The sequence below is a fragment of the Sander lucioperca genome, chromosome 2 (assembly GCF_008315115.2).
Source record: "Sander lucioperca isolate FBNREF2018 chromosome 2, SLUC_FBN_1.2, whole genome shotgun sequence".
Lineage (NCBI taxonomy): Eukaryota > Metazoa > Chordata > Actinopteri > Perciformes > Percidae > Sander > Sander lucioperca.
In genome coordinates, this window is record NC_050174.1 from 33,591,312 (window position 1) to 33,611,311 (window position 20,000).

The window sequence follows — 20,000 nt, forward strand, 5'->3', positions numbered from 1 at the left end:
AGACGCTGCCCTACTTGTAAGACAACCGGTTGTTTCCTTCCATTTGTCTCTGCCATATGTCTGCATAGCTTCACCAAAAGTTCATTGTTTACCAACTTCAACAACTGTGTCCCTTGTTAGGAGGAAGCATGGCAAAGCAGAATCAGAATCAGAAATCAGAAATCAGAAATACTTTAATAATCCCAGGGGGAAAATTATTTTTGTTACCAATCCAGGTATACAAACAACATATATTATCCAGACTTTTAACATATATATTAAAAACAAATATACAGTAATAATATATAAAATATGAAATGTACAGTGTTAATGTGCAAATAGTGCAATAAAAAAGAGAAATGATTGTCTATGTTTGAGTTGGCATATGTTGCCTTTTAGCTGCCTACATGCAGTTTGAGTGACACTAAATCTGGCACAGCCCCCATTTTGGAGAAAGTAAAGAGGAGGGGTTACAACATAGACATAGACATGAGTTGACGAGAGGGAATGGGGCCAAAATCCAACTTAAATAATATCTCTGGGTGTGGATTTAGATCAATCTGGGATTTATGCGACCCCCATCCCGGGGCACGCTTCTCTGTGTGAATGCCTGTGTTTGTACGGGGAGGGGGTGTGGGGGGGGGGGGATTGATTGTGCTGGTCTGCAGACCATGTGTGTACCCCAGGGGGTGGTGGGAGATCGGCCGGAGAGAGCATCAGAGAGTCCTGCTGTCCTGCTTCAGTGTACCAGCCCCCCCCCCCCCGCCCCCCTTCTGAGATTAAAGTATCACCGGGACAGATGAGAGGCAGAGCAAACACCGGCACCCAGTTGCGCGCACACACCCACGTGAGCACATGGCAGCGAGGGAGAGGGAGGAGTCAGAGAGAGGACAGTCTGCTCCAGGTCTCACTAATGGGATTGCTGTGTGTTTGCAGGCTTTGAAGCTATAAGATCTTGTCACCAAATGGCACACGGTTGTTTAACATGCCCTCTGATGGCTCAGGTTGTATCAGGGAACGCTCTGGGGATGTTATACGGCTCAGAAGTGTGGTACTGGAAGTGAAAATCCCGTTTATTTTCTCCTTAAGGATTTTGATTATTAACCGCAATGTGTAAACCAAGGTTGTCAAACTCAATTTCACTAAGCAGTCCTTCCAGAAAAATGTGGAGTTTTTTTGTGTTTGTTTTGGGCTAAAATCCTTGATTATGCGTCATGTTTTCTTAAAAAATGTGATGGAATATGTTGGATATTTATGCAATTTTATGCGATGAAATTGCGGGAACTTGCAAAAACTGTTTCCTCATGGTTTCATCGCGGGGTTTGCAGCTTTTTGATGATGTTCACGTTGCGTAATTACGTCACTTCATAACGTCATTTCATAACGTCACTTCATAACGTCACTTCATAACGTCACTTCATAACGTCACTTCATAACGTCATTTCATAACGTCATTTCATAACGTCATTTCATAACGTCATTTCATAACGTCATTTCATAACGTCACTTTATAACGTCACTTTATAACGTCATTTCATAACGTCACTTCATAACGTCACTTTATAACGTCACTTTATAACGTCACTTCATAACGTCATTTCATAACGTCATTTCATAACGTCATTTCATAACGTCATTTCATAACGTCATTTCATAACGTCATTTCATAACGTCACTTTATAACGTCATTTCATAACGTCATTTCATAACGTCATTTCATAACGTCATTTCATAACGTCATTTCATAACGTCACTTTATAACGTCATTTCATAACGTCACTTCATAACGTCACTTCATAACGTCACTTCATAACGTCATTTCATAACGTCACTTCATAACGTCACTTCATAACGTCATTTCATAACGTCATTTCATAACGTCATTTCATAACGTCATTTCATAACGTCACTTTATAACGTCATTTCATAACGTCATTTCATAACGTCATTTCATAACGTCACTTTATAACGTCATTTCATAACGTCACTTCATAACGTCACTTCATAACGTCACTTTATAACGTCACTTTATAACGTCACTTCATAACGTCATTTCATAACGTCACTTTATAACGTCATTTCATAACGTCATTTCATAACGTCACTTTATAACGTCACTTTATAACGTCACTTTATAACGTCACTTTATAACGTCACTTTATAACGTCACTTTATAACGTCACTTCATAACGTTCCCATGGCAACAGGGGGAAATGGCTGCTCTTGTGTGAAGTAAACAACATTTTTCAACTTTCTGCTAAGATATATGAAATCATGCAAGCCCCGCATATTTTGCGCGGCGATTTATGCGGCGAAAGTGCGGCGTATTTGAAAAAATGCGCCCCGCATAAATATGCGGACTTTGGCTAATTATGCGTTGAATTATGAGATCACATAATCACGTTTTTCTGGAGGGACTGACTAAGGGCCAAACTGGAAAATAAGAATCACATCCAGGGCCAGAAAAAGTCATCTTTTGCTGTATTATTGCATGTCTCATATAGCCTTCTCACTTACAGTTTGGTCGACATAAAGACCCAAAAAAGTTACTTAGCCATCAAAGAAAAAAGGGTCAAAAAAGGTTGAGAAACACGCAAAAAAAAAAACTCATCGAAAAAATACTTAGGAATAGGCGCCAATAACATCGGAAAAAGTGGCAAAACCTAGGTGGGCTGGGCGCCTGGGTAGCTCACATAGACCGTATATAATCTGGACCACCAGGTCCCGTGTCTCTGGACGGAGACCAGTGAAGGATATTAGAAGATCTTTCCCGGTGATGGCTGAGCGTTACTGAGCAGCCTCCAACTGAGCTTGAAGACGTAGATGTGACGTGAGCAACCTGTCTGAAAGTTGGAAGTCTTCTGGTAGCTGTGCCAAGAGAAATCTCAATCATTCCCAATCTAGCAGAGACGGAGAGCGTAGGTATATGTAAGGAGATAACATAGACACAGGCTAATTATTGATCACTAAAATGATAGTTAACATTAGTAATTAAACTTAAACAGCTAATGGAAGTCCAAACTGCCTGAGAGCTTCTCCTGTACTATACGGTAATTCCTCTACTATGAGACAGTAAGTCTCGTGGTTATGACCCAATCGTTAGCCTATTTTTATAAAAACGTCTGCTACGGAGCCATAACGTGAGCTACAAGGTAATGGAGCCTTTTATACATTGTCGTGTTTCTTTAGAAATAAACAACGGACAAATAGAGTCTTTAAACTCTTCAGATGTAAAGTTATTCTCTGTCAAAGTGACGTCAAAATGAATGGCAGTCAATGGGATGCTAACGGGAGGTGATGGCTTGGTAGCAGCAAAATGGCGCCATAGGAGCTATGCGTTGTGAGGAGACGCTTACCCCCTTGGTGGCTACCACTCCTTCTCTTCCTTCCTTCCTGTTCTGTCCTGTCCTCTCCCCTATTTCCTCCTCCCCCTGAGTGAGGAGTTGTAGAGTATGATGGCATGAGGGACAGAGGAGTTCTTGAGTCTGTTGGTCCTGCACTTGGGAAGGAGCAGCCTTCCACTGAACAGGCTCCTCTGGTTGCTGATGACAGTGTGCAGGGGGTGGCTGGCATCGTCAGTAATGTCCAGCAGTTTGTCCAGTGTCCTCCTCTCTGCCACCGTCACCTGCCACCGTTTTTGAAGTTTTTGATACTATTTCGACCTATTCTTGCCTTCCTTCCTTCCTTCTTTCTACCATCTTTTTCCAAGGTTTTGTCTTTTTTACAGTTATCTCCTTTTCTCATCATCATTTAAATGCTCTCCAAGGCTGTTGTTTAGTAAATCTATCTCTGACATACAGCGCTGCATTGTTCCTCTTTATAGAGACTTTCTTTTCTACCAAAAATGATTAGCGCTGGTCAGGGGTACTTGGCTTAAAGAAACAATTCAAAAGTGGTACATTATTGAAAAAAGTTTCAGAACCAGTGGTCTAAACCGTCCAAGGTAGTCTGACCCCGAGCGACCAGATTGTGTAACAAGGATTTCTGCTCCTGTAGAAGCAACAAGTCTGTATGAAATCAACCTTGTTTTATTCGCAGTGTCATGGAAAAGTATTACACAGACAGTTTATTAAAAAGATAGTTTATAAAGACTGTCTTTATAATCTATCTTTTTAATAAACTGTCTGTACACTTACAAAGTTCTCAATGCTTCGGTTAACATGTAGGGACCCTCATTATACTACCGTGGAGGTGTGGTGCTATTTTGAGCCTTTTTAAGGTGCTGACACCCCAACCAGACGGCCGACCGTCGGCAGTAAAGTCAGTCGGACTGATCAGTCGGGTCCCCGAGGTCCAAAAAGTTCCTCAGAACACACTGAAGAGACGCCGACTTGAGCGTACGCTCTGCGCGTCCACGAAACGTAAATACGTCTCCATAGCAGCAGGCGGCGCTTCTCTGTATTGTTTCCCAGAAAATGAAAACCGGCAGCTGATTGGGTCTGGTTTCTCCGGAAATTCACAGCCAGACTGTCATGGCGGCTCGTTCAAAATACGATCTCAAAATAGTTCACCGAAACGTGTTTCTGAAAACATTTTAAGAGAGAAATAGGCCGTGCAGTTGCTGAATCTGTCTTCATTTCAGATCAACAAAGGTCAGTTTAAAAGATTTTCGTCAGATTTTGAGAAACTCTAGTCACGCTCATCCCGCTCCCCGTTTCCTGGTGAGTCCCGACTGTCCTGTCTCTGACTGAACATGTCAGGTCGGCCCAAATGAAGGCCGACGGCTCCTCCAACGGACGACGGCACGGAACACACCGACCAGACTCGAGTCACCGACCTCGCCAGACTGTCCGACGGCCGATTATCGGCTCGGTGTGTCAGCGCCTTTAGTGGTATAGAAATAGCGATTCCTTTTTACTTTACCCTCTGCCCCGACGACTAGCTTTATAAGCTAATTAACGGTTTTCGATAAAACTGGTCACATTGGATTAGCATGAAAACATATCCCAGAGAACGGTCGACTCGGTACACACGTGTTATTAACCCCTAGGTTGATTTTGCGCCGGATTTCTCTTCTCTTTAAGCATTCATGGATCAGTTGTTACTTCTTTCATCTGTGTCTTGACCTCTTCCTTTCCTGTGTTGTCCTGCTCTCTCCCAAGATATATTGCTGCAAATATTTCATGAACTGTTCCCAGCATAGCAAACACTTTTCACAGGAATGAATGAAATTCCAGAGAGGTTAATCTGGCCTCTCTTGCAGCCATAACTCTCTTTAAAAGGCCCATATTTCTCAGGCCCTTGCAGAGCATGATTTATGTGTTTATTCCCATTTTTTTACTGTTTATAGCCGTCTGTGCTATCAGCAAATGTCCACAGCTAATCTCATGCTTCATCGTGGTGATTTGTTGTTGCTTTTACAGGTGTTTCTCAAGGCGGGGCGTCTTTGGTTCGTGGCAGAGAAGGGGGCTCTGCAGAACTGAGCTGCAATCTCACTCCAACATCCAAAGAAGCCACAACCCCAAACCTCTTTCCTCTGCACGTGGTGGAGTGGGTTCGCCTCGGTTACAACGTTCCCATCCTCATCAAATTTGGAGTGTATGCTCCTCGAGTTCATCCAAACTACAAGGGTAAGAGTTATTCAGATGGGCTTAATTACACACTGCCTTTCAGAAAACACATATGAAAAACACATGTTGTATCTGTTGCAACACGAGACCTATAAGACCTTTGACTGAATCTTTTTTTCAGCGATTCGGCTGCATTTGTGCTTTGAAAACATTTCTTAGGCAACATCTACACTACTAGGTTTTCATTTTTAAGCGGCGTTTTGAGACAAAAGCGATCTCTGTCCACACAAGAGTTTTAGCTCTGTAGCAGAACTAGTCTCCGTCTACACTAACGCGCCTAAAATGCATATCACACGACCGTTCATGTATACTGGGAGTGTGCGTGCCGGTGTACACAGGAAGCAGCATGTATACTCCGCCCGGTTGTTGGTAGTTGCTTAGTTTCAGAAAAGACTACGAAGGAAGAGCAGCAATGTCGAAAAATAAGACGAGAGAATTCTTTGTTTGGGTCGACGACGAGGTGGAACTGTTACTGAAAGAAACACGACTACAAGGCCATAAAGGCCAGCCCGGTCTCACGGCAGTTTGTGTAAATGTAAATCTATTGATACGTGTTCACAGAGACGTTGTTGTCGGTTTTTACGTGGTGGCCAGCACGAAAATGTGAAGTAATGTATTTCATTGGGAAGCATATTTCGTGGTCACAGCACGTAAATGGTAGGGAGTAGTATAAAGAGCCGAAAATCCGCGTAGGGAGGCTGGTCGGGGTGGTGGATGGGTCCAACAACACAGGACTTTCACCGGGGCGAGCAGGGATCGGGTGAATGTGGCGCGTCCCCCGTCCCCCGTGGCCGTCTCCCAGCGTGTGAGGCGCCCTTTCCCTGTAGTGTTTTTCCTAAACCCAACCTCCGCCATCCCATTATTGTGGCGCGTCCCCAACGGGCCGCCTCCCGGCTTATGGAGCATCCTTTCCGGCCGTCTTCCGGCCGCCTCCCGGCGTCCTTTCTTTGAGAAAATAACGTGACATTTACATGTAAAAAATGAGGAAAAACGTCTCCGTGAACACGTTTAAATAGATTAAGAATAACGTGACATTTACACGAACTGTAAGACCGGGTTGTAAAGGCGTAGGGAAAATGTGATTGGGAGTCCTTGAATGTAGAACTAAACACGGATAGTCAGTCCAGGATATTCTTTTCCGGGAGAGGGTCACGTGACAGGGGCGTGACGAATCAGGAAAGGACGAGTCACGACTGCTAAGACCCAATCAGGAGGCGAATGCTGGCCTCAGGGTCGTCGTTAAGTTTTACGCTTCTGCACGTCAACTTCGGAGTTTTCAAACCAAAACGGGGAGCAGCAGTGTTTCCAAATATCTTCCAAATGTTCCAATGTTCCCAAATGTCTTTAAGCAAAATGGCGGCGTGCACGAGTGCAGCGGCTTACGGCTCTCTAGCATGGTGCTCAGTGTGGAGATTTTTCTTGTTTTCGGCAGTCGTTTTGGAGCACTGTCAAGCAAATTATGTCTACAGTTAGGATGTGCTTGCAGGAAAAATGAGAGTGTTTGCTATGAATGATGGGTGAGATGTATTCAGTGTGTGTGTGTGTGTGTGTGTGTGTGTGTGTGTGTGTGTGTGCGTGTGTGTGTGTGTGTGTGTGTGTGTGTGCGTGCGTGTGTGTGTGCGTGTGTGTGTGCGCACAACCCATTCTCACTCCGAACTCGTAAAATAAGGACGTTTGGACAGTGGCTGTCAGCGTCTGATGCGACGAAAAAGGCGTCTTTCAGCGTGTTTGTGTAACGCACCGGGGAGAGCAGCAGTTAGAGAGGATTTAGAGAGTAGTATGTAAGGAGGTTGGTTGGGGGGGTGGATGGGTCAAACACAGGACTTTCACCAGGAGAGCGGGGGTCACGTCCCGCTGGTCACGCTGGCTATAGTCGCTTTTTTCTTTCTGAACCGTTCTTCCCGCGTGTAACAGAACCGTACGCCCACCCACGACCTTTTCCTTAACATAACTGCGTCAAAAGGGACGGCAATAGTCCCGACCAAGCGTGTTTAGTGTGTGTTGTGAGATGAATTTTATTTATATATATATATATATATGTGTGTGTGTGTGTGTGTGTGTGTTACAATGATGATGCACCTTACTAGAGTGGCTCTACAATTTCATTGTATTTTTAATTGCAATGACAATAAAGACATCCAAATTCAAATATCTCAGTTTTAGGGGCTCGGAAAGGCAGCATTAGTGTGGACGCGAGGCGTAGAACACAGCAAAAGATATTTGTTTTCAAACCGAAACATAGTGGTGTCGATGTGGGACAAAGAAGAGCTGACTCTGGAGCTGACTGTCATAGCAGCTGGTTTCTGAAAGGATTCATCAGACTGACCACCGATTGACAGATTTCTGTAATTATGGGTTCGGTGGATTTCAGTGAGGTGAGGTGAGGAGGCGAGGTGTCCATGTGGAAACATTTCTTTCTTTCTTTTACCTCGAGTTACATGCCTGTCTTCTGTGTGGGCATGAGGAGGTTACACTGGTATTTATGGAGACTTGGGGAGGGGAAGTTTGGATGAAACAAAACCCCAAATAGGTAATCTACCCAAACCACTATCCCTGTAATTACTGCAACTGCAGTCTGTGTGTTTCCAGACTGCAGTTGCCGTGCAGGGAAAGGAGGAAGGGCGAGAGAATGGATGTGTTTTAATGCAGGCAGTTAAAGGGGGGGTGGGGTAGCTGAGCAAGAAGAAGGGGGGTACCAGCAACGCCGTGCACGGGGGGATTAGGAGTGTAGGTGGGGGCTTGGTGGTCTGATGACAGTGTTTTATTAGTATGCTGAGGGGTGACCCAGTAAGGGGAGATTGTTGTGCGGGAAGGAACATGTTGGAAGCATTGGGAATAATGGGAGTTTTCTTGCTGGAGCCCTATAATCCTGGCATTGTCTAGCAGAGGACAAAAGACAAAGAGGGGTATCACAACCTCCCCTTGCTTGGCCAAAGCCAACAGGACTACTACTAGGACACCCCAAAATCCCATACTGTCCCAACTAGGTCACTGAAATGTACAGCAGGCCTTGCTTAAAAGCCCTCTGCATCTGCTGCATTGGAACTTATTTTATCAGAGAATGAAAGCCTCTGATTCAGAGCTGCAAAGAATATTCGATTCGTTGTCAGTTGTTAAATTAATCGCCAACATTTTTTGATAATCGGTTTTTAGTCATTTTTGAGTAAAAGTTCTCTTGATTCCAGCTTGCTAAATGTGAATATTTTCTAGTCTCTTCTCTCCTCTGTGACAGGAAACTGAATATCTTTGAGTTGTGGACAAAACAAGACATTCAAGGACGTCTTCTTGGGCTTTGGAGAAAGACATTCCACATTTTTCACCTTTTTCTGACATTTTAAAGTCCAAACAACTAACTTCAGCCCTACTCTGATTCAAAAACATGTTTGCAGCATCGTGACAACTCAGGAACCACATTCAACCACAAACAGGCCGCCTCCACCGGGCAATTTGGGCTACATGTGTTTGGCATGTTAACGCTCTTGTAGGCCGTTAACCATGTCATTGTTTCGGGGCAGTCATCTGATGCACACGCAGCCATAATGAAGTAAACAACATCGCAGAGATGTGGCTCGGAGTAGAAGACTGTCGGGGATGTCCTTAGAGCTGCTACTAACCATTATTTTCATAGTCGACTAATCTGTCGATTATTGTTCAGTCGTTTGGTCTCTAAAATGTCAGAAAATGGTGAAAAATGTGGATCACTGTTTCCCAAAAAGCCCAAGATGACGTCCTCAAATGTCTTGTTTTGTCCACAACTCAAAGATATTCAATTTCCTGTCACAGAGGAGAGAAGAAACTAGAACAATATTCACATTTAACAAGCTGGAATCAGAGAATCTTTACTCTTTTTGTCAGAAAAAATTACTCAAACCGGTTAATCCATTCTCAAAATAGTTGCCGATCAACGTAATAGTTGACAACTAATCTCTAGGTGTCCTGATATTTTTCCATATCTGTCCCTTTGAGTGTATTTGTCTGGCGTGGGCTTTACCCCTGTCTGCCTCAGATCCTCACATCTCCCCTCCCACTGGAGGCAGATGGCAGCATGTGAAGCGTGTCAGCGATGTGGGTCTAATGTATTCTACCCTCAAATTAAAATGTTGGGGGGGGATTTCAGATTTAACCACAAGACAGTCAAGTAGGCGACCATTTCCTGAGCTTTGTCTTAGCTTGTCTGAGATCAGGAACAAGAGAGCAGAGATGAGTCTTAAGTGTGGATTTACAACATAATGGCTGCTTCCAGTAACAGCTACGTCAGCTGTTCAATCACTTCAATATGAATTACTAAATCAAAGTGCTGTCCTGTCCTTCCTTTGGTGGACTCATTGCATTGCAAATGCGTCGCACTAAAGCCTAAAATAAAACATTAAAAGCATTCCCAAAGGCTGTCTGTCCTTGGTCTGCTGCTTTGTCTCCAGCTCGCTGATGCTATCGCTCATTTTTAGAAGCTGAGATGAAAGAATCAAAGCAGGCGGTATCTCGGATGACTATTTCAGTCGTCCATTAAACCAACATTTTTTGATACGATATCAGGTGTATATGAGATTGCACTCTGTATTTGAGGAGTGTGACGGCTGCTGAGCGCCGTTCTTCTGTCGGCCCCCTCAGACGCCAGCCTGTCTCGGTCTCAGAGAGGCTCTCTCTCGTCTGCGTAAAGGAAAGGCAAGTTTATTTGTGTAGCACCATTCATACACAATGCAACTCAAAGTGTTTTACAGAGGCACAGAGACACATTGTAAGGGAACAATTAGGGTCCTATCTTACACCCGGCGCAGCGCAAAGCCCGACGCAAGTGTCTTTGCTAGTTTAAGACCGACGCAGTTGTCAGTTTCCCGTCCAGCGCCCACGTCGTTTAAATAGCAAATGCACCTGCGCCCACTTGTGTGTCCATGGACGTTCTGGTCTTACAGGGAGGTGTGTTCAGGTGCATTCTGGGCGTGCTGGTCTTACACGGAGGTGTGTTCAGGTGCTTTCTGGGCGTGCTGGTCTTACAGGGAGGTGTGTTCAGGTGCATTCTGGGCGTATTGCTATCTTGAGGCAGCAGGAAGTGATCGCTCCATTGACCAACAAAAACCTGGTCTAAAGTCAATAACGCAGCATTTCATTGTTATTTTAACAGAGCATTAGTAAAATGCTCCTAGGCTCGTGCACAGCGCACACACACTATGCTTGTTACACACACAGGGACGCACAGCAGCACACACACATGCAGAAGATTACAAATAAAAATATTACGGTGCAAATCCTCCATCATAACAGCAATGCTCCAAGGTCCAAACGCGCCTGGCTTTTAAAGGGAATGGGAGATGATCTCTGATTGGTTGATTGCATGTTACGCCCAAAACACCCCTCTGATTAATGAAGACACTAAGTACAACCCTTTAGAACCACGCACCCGGCACACGGACCCGCCGTGAGTTGGTAGTTTTTGTATTTATTACCAGTAATACAGTATCAGTAATACAGTTAAAATGAGATTTAAGATGTGCACAAAAATGTTTTCATCCCTGAATTAAATGAGCTAACCGTCTGAGTAGACCTCAGGTTTCAGGGAGTTCGTTCCACCGGTGAGGAGCAGAATAACATCACTTTGTTTGGTCCTAGTTCCGGGAACACACAACAGCCCTGTCCCAGACGACCTGAGGGGTCTGGGTGCTTTGTAGGGAACTAAAGAATCTACCGGTATCATGTATTTTAGTCGACGAGCATTCAGTGCTTTCAGTGCGTAGAGAGAATCGTGGAAGGTATTAATAACCCTCAACCTGCTTCCTCTCCGTTTCACACCCAGCATGCCCTGCAGCGCTGAACCTCACTGTCAACTCTCAACAAAGAGGAAACATCCAGATAAACTCGGACTGACACACTCCTATAGTCAGCTTGAGTTGTATTTGTTGAGACAATATGTTAGAGTCTTGCCGTGTCAGGATGGTTTATGGCTGCAGGGTGAGATCAAATGGCTGCTGTGTGCTGAAGTAGATCAGTAGAGACTGGGAGCAGGCTAGTCCGGCCTGAGGTTACAACCACAATGGGGGAAAACCCCCAGATCTCAGCAGGCCTCCATCACACTCTCAGTGTGACCTCTGAACACTGGAGCAGTTAAAGCCTGCATTTTACACACACACACACACACACACACACACACACACACACACACACACACACACACACACACACACACACACACACACACACACACACACACACTCATAGACACACACAATCACAGACACACATGCACAAGTCACGCACACACAGACAGACACACACACACACACACACACAGACACACACTCACAGACACACACAATCACAGACACACATGCACAAGTCACGCACACACAGACACACACACACACACACAGACACACACTCACAGACACATGCACAAATCACACACACACATACACACACACACACACACACACACACACACACTCATAGACACACACAATCACAGACACACATGCACAAGTCACGCACACACAGACACACACACACACACACACACACACACACACACACACACACACATACACACACACACAGACACAGACACACACTCACAGACACATGCACAAATCACACACACACATACACACACACAAACCCTGAACTCTGTAACCTTTGAACAACTAAGCTTTTGCATCAATCAATCATCAATTAATCAATCAATCAAAATAACTGAATAATCTCTTGAAATAAACAAACTAAGAAGACGTAGTGACGTCTGAAGACAAACAAGTGAAATCTAAAGTAGATTAAAGCCTGGTTCACACGGGACGATTTTAAAATTGTCGGCCGATTTTCCAATCCTGAGACGGTGATTTTTTATCGCCGTGTGTACTCCACTCACGGTCTAACAGTTTTGGTCGTACAGCGTGTGGTACAACACATCACACACGAACCGATCTGACTCCCGAGCATTCCCAGGTCAGACGGGAAATCTCGCAAAATCCCTCGAGATCAAACGTGACTTCAGAGTAAACAATCATGGCGGACGAAGAGGATGCAGTGGCGATAGTTTGTAGTTGGTTTGTAGCGATGGTCAAAGAAGTGGAGACAACGCCAGCATGGACTATACTTGCTCTACTTATCTCCGACGTCCACCGGACTTTCTGGTGCGCCGTGCCGCCGGCTGTTTTGATGTTGTTTCCCGGTGCTTTCCTCGCCGCCTCGTCACCTCTCTTTCTGATTGGCTACACGCCACAGTCCACAGGCTGCGTGCTCGTTTGTCCCCGGGGGGACACCACACACGAGGAGAAATCGGGCCAAAACAATCCAACATGTTGGATATCCCCGATTTGAGATGGGAGCGGTCCCGACGTCCTTCCGAGCAGACGAGAGCAGTCTTAACACACCACACACGGCAGGAATATCTGATCAGATTATTTTACCATAATCGGAGCATCCTTAAGATTGTCGGAAGGGGGGAATCGGGGCTAAAATCGGCCTCATTATCCTGCCGTGTGAACCAGGCTTTAGCCTTTGGACGTTTAAAATTTGCATCGCGCTTCATTTTTTTTTATCTCAACAGGTTGTAATCTTTACACATTTATATTGATGCATCACTATTAGAAATAAATAAAAACTCAGTACGGTACACCACGAAACAAAACAAGCTCAAATGCATCAACAGACAGATACATAAATAAATAGATAAATAAATAAATAAAACTCTTATAAAAGACAGATTAAAAAGGTAGGTTTTTAGTTTGCTTTTAAAAAGCATCAGCATTATCTGCTGCCCTCTGCTACATGCGTCTATTTTGTAGAAAATAGCCCAACTGAAAGCTGAAACTGGTCACCTTTCATCCATCACCAACCAGTTTTTCCACCATAACTGGACCAGGATGATGTGTGGCAAACAACGACACAATGGAAGACGAAGAATAGCTGGCTGCAGGCCATTGTTACCTCATGCTTTAGGTGTGTCACTGGACAGACTGGTACGAGGAGATCAGAGTCAGTGCTGTGCTGGACATTCAGATCAATATTGTCCAAATGTCTCTTCTGTCGATGCATATGTCCTATCTACAGTCATGTGAAAAAATTAGGACACCCATGCTAAAGTTGACTAAAAAGAGGAATAAAAAAATCTTTTGTAAATTGATCTTAATGCCTTAATTAAAAAAATTAGGAAAAATCCAATCTTTAAGGACACCAATTTTCTTTGTGAATGAATAATGTATCGTAAATAAATAAATGTTCTTCCTTAAAATACAGGAGGCATAAGTCAGTACACCCCTATGTTAAATTCCCATAGAGGCAGGCAGACTTTTATTTTGAAAGGCCAGTTATTTCATGGATCCAGGATACTATGCATCCTGATAAAGTTCCCTTGGTCCGCACATCATCACATACCCTTCACCATACCCCCACATCATCACATACCCTTCACCATACCCCCACATCATCACATACCCTTCACCATACCTAGAGATTGGCATGGGGTACTTTCCATAAAATCATCTTTCAATGCAAATCAAACCAGCTATTAGGCTAACTGAAATACAACCATGCCAATCTCTAGGTATGGTGAAGGGTATGTGATGATGTGGGGGTATGGTGAAGGGTATGTGATGATGTGGGGGTATGGTGAAGAGTATGTGATGATGTGGGGGTATGGTGAAGGGTATGTGATGATGTGGGGGCCAAGGGAACTTTATCAGGATGCATAGTATCCTGGATCCATGAAATAACTGGCCTTTAAAAATTAAAGTCTGCCTGCCTCTATGGGAATTTAACATAGGGGTGTACTGACTTATGCCTCCTGTATTTTAAGGAAGAACATTTATTTATTTACGATACATTATTCATTCACAAAGAAAATTGGTGTCCTTAAAGGTTGGATTTTTCCTCATTTTTTTAATTAAGGCATTAAGATCAATTTGCAAAAGATGATTTTTTTATTCCTCTTTTTAGTCAACTTTAGCATGGGTGTCCTAATTTGTTCACATGACTGTATACATACCCACTGCTGTATAGGGCTGTCAACGAATATTCTAAATTCAAATACTGTATATATTTTAATTATAAAAATCAGACCACATCAGACTGTCATCTTAAGCTTAATGTCAGCCTATAGATAAAGCAGTTATTGGGTTATACGGTTATTGATAACTGGTTGACTAATTACAGACAACACTAAAGGCTGATTTATAGCCTCTATGCAGAGCCTACGCTGTAGCCTACGTAACTAAAAAGTATGTAACTAAAAGCAACATTTTAGCCAACTATTAATGGTTAACATCTCCCTATCTCTTCCTGGCCAGAAAACTGCAAGTTCTGCACTGGAATGAAGTTCAAACACCTCTTGTAATCTCACTGGAACAAACTCCATATTTTAAAAAAATATTAAAATCAATAACTTTGCTCCCGGATCACGTTGATCCGTGGTGAGTTCAGGGTCCCGCTGTAGTGAACTTTTGGCACGTGGTCCAGGGGTTAACGGAGCTGGACGGAGCGAGAGGGACAGAGTTAACTGTAATCTATCTCACGACAAAGAGCTATTCATAAGAGGGTTAAACTGATTAGGGAGACAGGAGGATTGAAGAGAGAAATTTGGGGGAGTGGGAGGGGTGAGCTGTCAGAGGCAGGGGGCCGGTCCCAGACTTATGATTGTATTCAAATCAAAACACATCCCACAATGCATCTCTGCTCGGCTCTCTTATGCACATACGGATGGACAAAGAAAAGCAGTGCGGATGCTTCTCCAAACACAATAATCTGTCTTCCCCTGCGATGGTATCACAGGGGAAGTCGTTCACTTTACCCCGTGTATGACTGTGCCTGTAAGTAGCAGTGGGAACCCCCAAATACAAAAATCACATGTTGATTTAATTCCGTTGTGACACTAAAAGCCTTGTCTTCAAGCTTCAGTCGCCACAAAACTAAGGAAATACAATATACAATACCAAAAATGTGAATGAGCAAGACTTCAGGGTTGTCCCTTCAGTTAGAGAAATAGAAAATCAAACGCCAAAAGTAAAGAACTCTACTGTTGAAGCATGAAACTTGTGAAGCATTGGATTTATTTTAATGCCAGTCCTAAACAGACCCTAAATATTTAACATAAAAACTGTTATATTAGGGTTTTCCCTCTCATTATAAAGGCTCAGACACACCAACCTGACGGCTGACCGTCGGCAGAAAAGCCAGTTGGACTGATCAGTCGGCTCCCCGAGGTCCAAAATATGTCTCAGAACACACTGAGGAGACGCCGACTTGAGCTTATGTTCTGCACGTGCGCGAGACGTAATACGTCTCCATAGCAGCAGGCGGCGCTGCTCTGTGTTGTCGCCCAAAAAATGAAAACTGGAAATAACGAACGCGTCACGTGGGTCTGGCTTCTCCCGGATTTTACATCCAGGCATAATGGCGGCTTCGTTCGGAATACGATCTCATATTCGTCATTTCCGGGTTAGCACTCCACCAATCAGATTGGTCATGGAGTCCGACTGCCCGCCTTCGCATTCAACAAGTCAAATCGGCCAAAATTAAAGCCGACGGCTCCTCCGATGGACAAAGGCACAAACACACCGAACAGACTCGAGTCAGCGACCTCGCCAGACTGTCCGATGGCCGATTATCAGCTCGGTGTGTCAGGGCCTTTAGACTGAAGTAGCCACAAAACTAAGAAAATACAATATACAATGCCAAGAAAGTGTTGTAAATCTTAACTGTAACCGGAAATGAACAAGATATCAGGGTTTTCTCTACTTTTTTAAAGCTTTGATGCAGCAGCCAAGCCTTTTTTAGTCACCACCTAAAGTTCTTATTAGAGCTGCAACTAACGATTATTTTCATAGTCGATTAATCTAATGGATAAGTTGTTTGGTCTATAAAATGCGGATCAGTGTTTCCAAAAAGCCCAAGATGACATCCTCAAATGTCTCGTTATGTCCACAACTCAGAGATATTAAGTTTACTGTCAAAGAGGAGAGAAGAAACTAGAACATTTAACATTTAACAAGCTGGAATCTTGCCAGATCACGCCAAATACGTGCACCTAAGTCTTCCTCAAACCTGGGAAAACACTGGACTTATGTGGGTTAAATGTCAGCTCAGCTCGGTTGCATTGCACTGGTTTCACTTGCAGAAAAAGCCTCAAAGAATAGGAGATCAGAAACTGAAAACAACGCAGCTCCTGGCGAGCGGCACAGCTTCTGAAAGCTGAGTTCTTCCTCACCTGCCACCCGCTGGCTGATACGTAGCGTCTTACAGGTTCACACGGCAGCGGGCGTATTTGAGTTTCAGTTTTCTACCCTTGGCTGCTCCACCTGTTGGAAACAAGAAGCTCATTTTTTAAGGTAGACCGGAGCTGTCATGCGATAGCCGCCGGAGGAGGAGGGGGAGGAGGAAGAGGGTGGACACGAGAAAAAAGCAGCAGCTATTGTTTCGTCTTTTTCTCTCTCCATCCATCAAAAGAGTGTAATGATGTTTGTCTCTCGAGGACTCGTGGACATTGTGTTAACGTAGAACCAGGGGGAGTGATGAATGTGTCTGCTGGGGGCGTTACGGAGCCCCGAGGCCAGAAAGGTCAACCTCTTGTAGGCTGTCAGTGGATTATCGATGCACACAATTCCACTAACCTCTCCGTAACCCCTCGCTCAATTCCTCTTGGATTGAAAAACAGGCTGCAGCCCTGAAATCAATATCGCCAAAACCCACCAGACTCCTTTAAAAAAAACAGTAATTTTATCATCGTAAAACATGCAAACATGGCATGCTTCAACAACTCCAAATGATGCAGTAAAAGCTCCTTTATTTCCACTTTGCTGTCCTTCCAGAAAAATGTTTTTTTGTGATTGTTTTGGGAAAAAATCCTTGATTATGCGTCACGTTTTCTTAAAAAATGTGATGGAATATGCGGGATATTTATGCAATTTTATGCGATGAAATTGCGGGAACTTGCAAAAACTGTGGTTTCATCATGGCTTCATCGCGGGGTTTGCAGCTTTTCGATGATGTTCACGTCACGTAATTACGTCACTTCATAACGTTCCCATGGCAACAGGGGAAAATGGCTGCTCTTGTGTGAAGTAAACGCAACATTTTTCAACTTTCTGCTAAGATATATGGGACTTTTTAGCAACGAAAATGCGGGGATTATGAAATCATGCAAGCCCCGCATATTTTGTGCGGAAATCGGCAATTTATGCAGCGAAAGTGCGGCGTATTTGAAAAAATGCAAAGTCATAAATATGCAGACTTTGGCTGATTGTGCGTTGAATTATGCGATCGCATAATCACGTTTTTCTGGAGGGACTGACTTTGAATGAAGCATCAAGCATTCTTACTGCGTTCTCTCTTCAAAGTCATGTGTGTAATTTACTTCTATTTGCACTTCGGGTTCGATCGGCCAGGAAAAGCACCGCGAAAAAGACCGGAAACGGCGTCAGACTAGATGTGTCCAGATATGGCCGTTAGCCGCGAACACTGACAGAGTTACATTACCTTCAACATGCTTCTTTCTTTCTTGGTCATAAAAAGTAAAATATTTAGAATTGAAATTGACAATGTTACATGGTACTCAGGCTACATTTCCCCCTCTCATTCCCCCTGCTCTGGCATTTTGGGTTAAAAAGGAATATCTTCTGCTACATGTCCCCTCTCATTCCCCCTGCTCTGGTGTTTCCCCCTCTCATTCCCCCCGCTGTGGCGTTTCCCCCTCTCATTTCCCCTGCTCTGGCGTTTCTCCCTCTCATTCCCCCTGCTCTGGCGTTTCCCCCTCTCATTCCCCCTGCTCATTCCCCCCTGCTCTGGCGTGTACCCCTCTCATTCCCCCTGCTCATTCCCCCTGCTCTGGCGTTTCCACCTCTCATTCCCCCTGCTCTGGCATTTCCCCCTCTCATTCCCCCTGCTCTGGCATTTCCCCCTCTCATTCCCCCTGCTCTAGCATCTCCCCCTCTCATTCCCCCTGCTCTAGCATCTCCCCCTCTCATTCCCCCTGCTCTAGCATCTCCCCCTCTCATTCCCCCTGCTCTGGCGTCTCCCCCTCTCATTCCCCCTGCTCTGGCGTCTCCCCCTCTCATTCCCCCTGCTCTGGCGTCTCCCCCTCTCATTCCCCCTGCTCTGGCATTTTGGGTTAAAAAGGAATATCTCCTGCTACGTTTCCCCCTCTCATTCCATTGCGAGTGCCATTTGAGATTTCAGTTCAATGCCAACGATGCAACAATCAAATTTAAATAAAGCAACATTTGTCACACAGCGTCGGCCTTTTGTCCGTCTTCAGGCTGAAAGGGAAAACACTCTCATTCATTTCTCTCACTCTTCCTTTTCTGCCGCTGCATTTGACACAAGGCTCTTTCTTTCTAAATCTAAACATGTCTCCCCAACTTGTAATTTTTCAAATCTCTGACAGTAGAAACCCACCCTCCCCTCCCTGCGTGATCACCCCTCCCCTAACCCACGGTTGGCCTTGCCGTGTTTCTACAGCAACTGAATTTAAATCTAAACCTACAGCCCGGGCTTTTCTCTGTCTCATTGCTATGGTAACCTGAGAGAATGAGGGGGGGGGTGGCTGCCGTCTCTTTGTAGTGACGGACAAGAGGGAGGCGACGGGAAAGGGTTAAGTGTTCGACAGTGAAACCTGAATTCCCCCAGGGAGACGCAGGGGGCAGGGCGCTCTCCGAGTTTTGAAAATCAACATGTATACAGACCCACGACCACGTGCACGAGATCAGTGCTCACGGTCAGCCAGAGGGATTTCCAAAAGGCTGCTTTTCAGTCCAGTTACATTAATACAAGGTACATTAAATTATCCACTGTTTGGAGTCATTTTTCTGTGATTAAACAAGCAAAATAATTCTCTGATTCCAGCTTCATAAATGTGAATATTTTCTAGTTTTCTTCACATCTCTGTGACACATTTTACCCAAATATAAGTCCAGTGTTTTCCCAGGTTTGTGGAAGACTTAGGTGCACGAATTTGCCGGGGTAGTTTAACGGTCCTCCTTCAACATAATGTTACCACACAAACACACTGTTCGGTGTGTGTGTGTGTGTGTGTGTGTGTGTCTGTGTGTGTGTGTGTGTGTGTGTGTGTGTGTGTGTACCTTTTTTCAATAAAAACATGCAGTGTCACTAGAGCTGCAAAGATTAATTAATTAGTTGCCAACTATTAAAATCAATCACCTTAACTACTTTAATTACCCATTATTCTCTGATTGCAGCTTATTAAATGTGAATATTTTCTAGTTTCACACTCAAACTGAATATCTTTGAGTTGTGGACAAAACAAGGCATCTGAGGACGTCATCTTGGGCTTCTTTAGTCCTAACAAGTAATCGATTACTGGAGAAAGTAATCCAGAAATTAATCAACAATGAAAATATTTGCTAGTTGCAGCTCTAGTGCTATTAGCCACAGTGATCTTTAAGTATCCCATGATATAGCTACACACGGATTATGTTAAAGAGGGATTGTGTGATTTTGCACGTGAAAGTTTAG

General features: G+C 44.2%; 1 protein-coding gene across 2 annotated transcripts in view; it reads left to right on the plus strand.

The window, feature by feature from the left end:
• igsf9b (immunoglobulin superfamily, member 9b) overlaps nucleotides 1–20,000 on the plus strand; it is an 84,602-nt gene that overhangs the window by 26,413 nt on the left and 38,189 nt on the right. For both annotated transcript variants that reach the window (XM_031305643.2, XM_031305644.2), the window contains one exon: nucleotides 5,343–5,549. In XM_031305643.2, coding sequence (XP_031161503.1) covers nucleotides 5,343–5,549 — 207 coding nt within the window. The remainder of the gene's footprint in view (nucleotides 1–5,342; nucleotides 5,550–20,000) is intronic.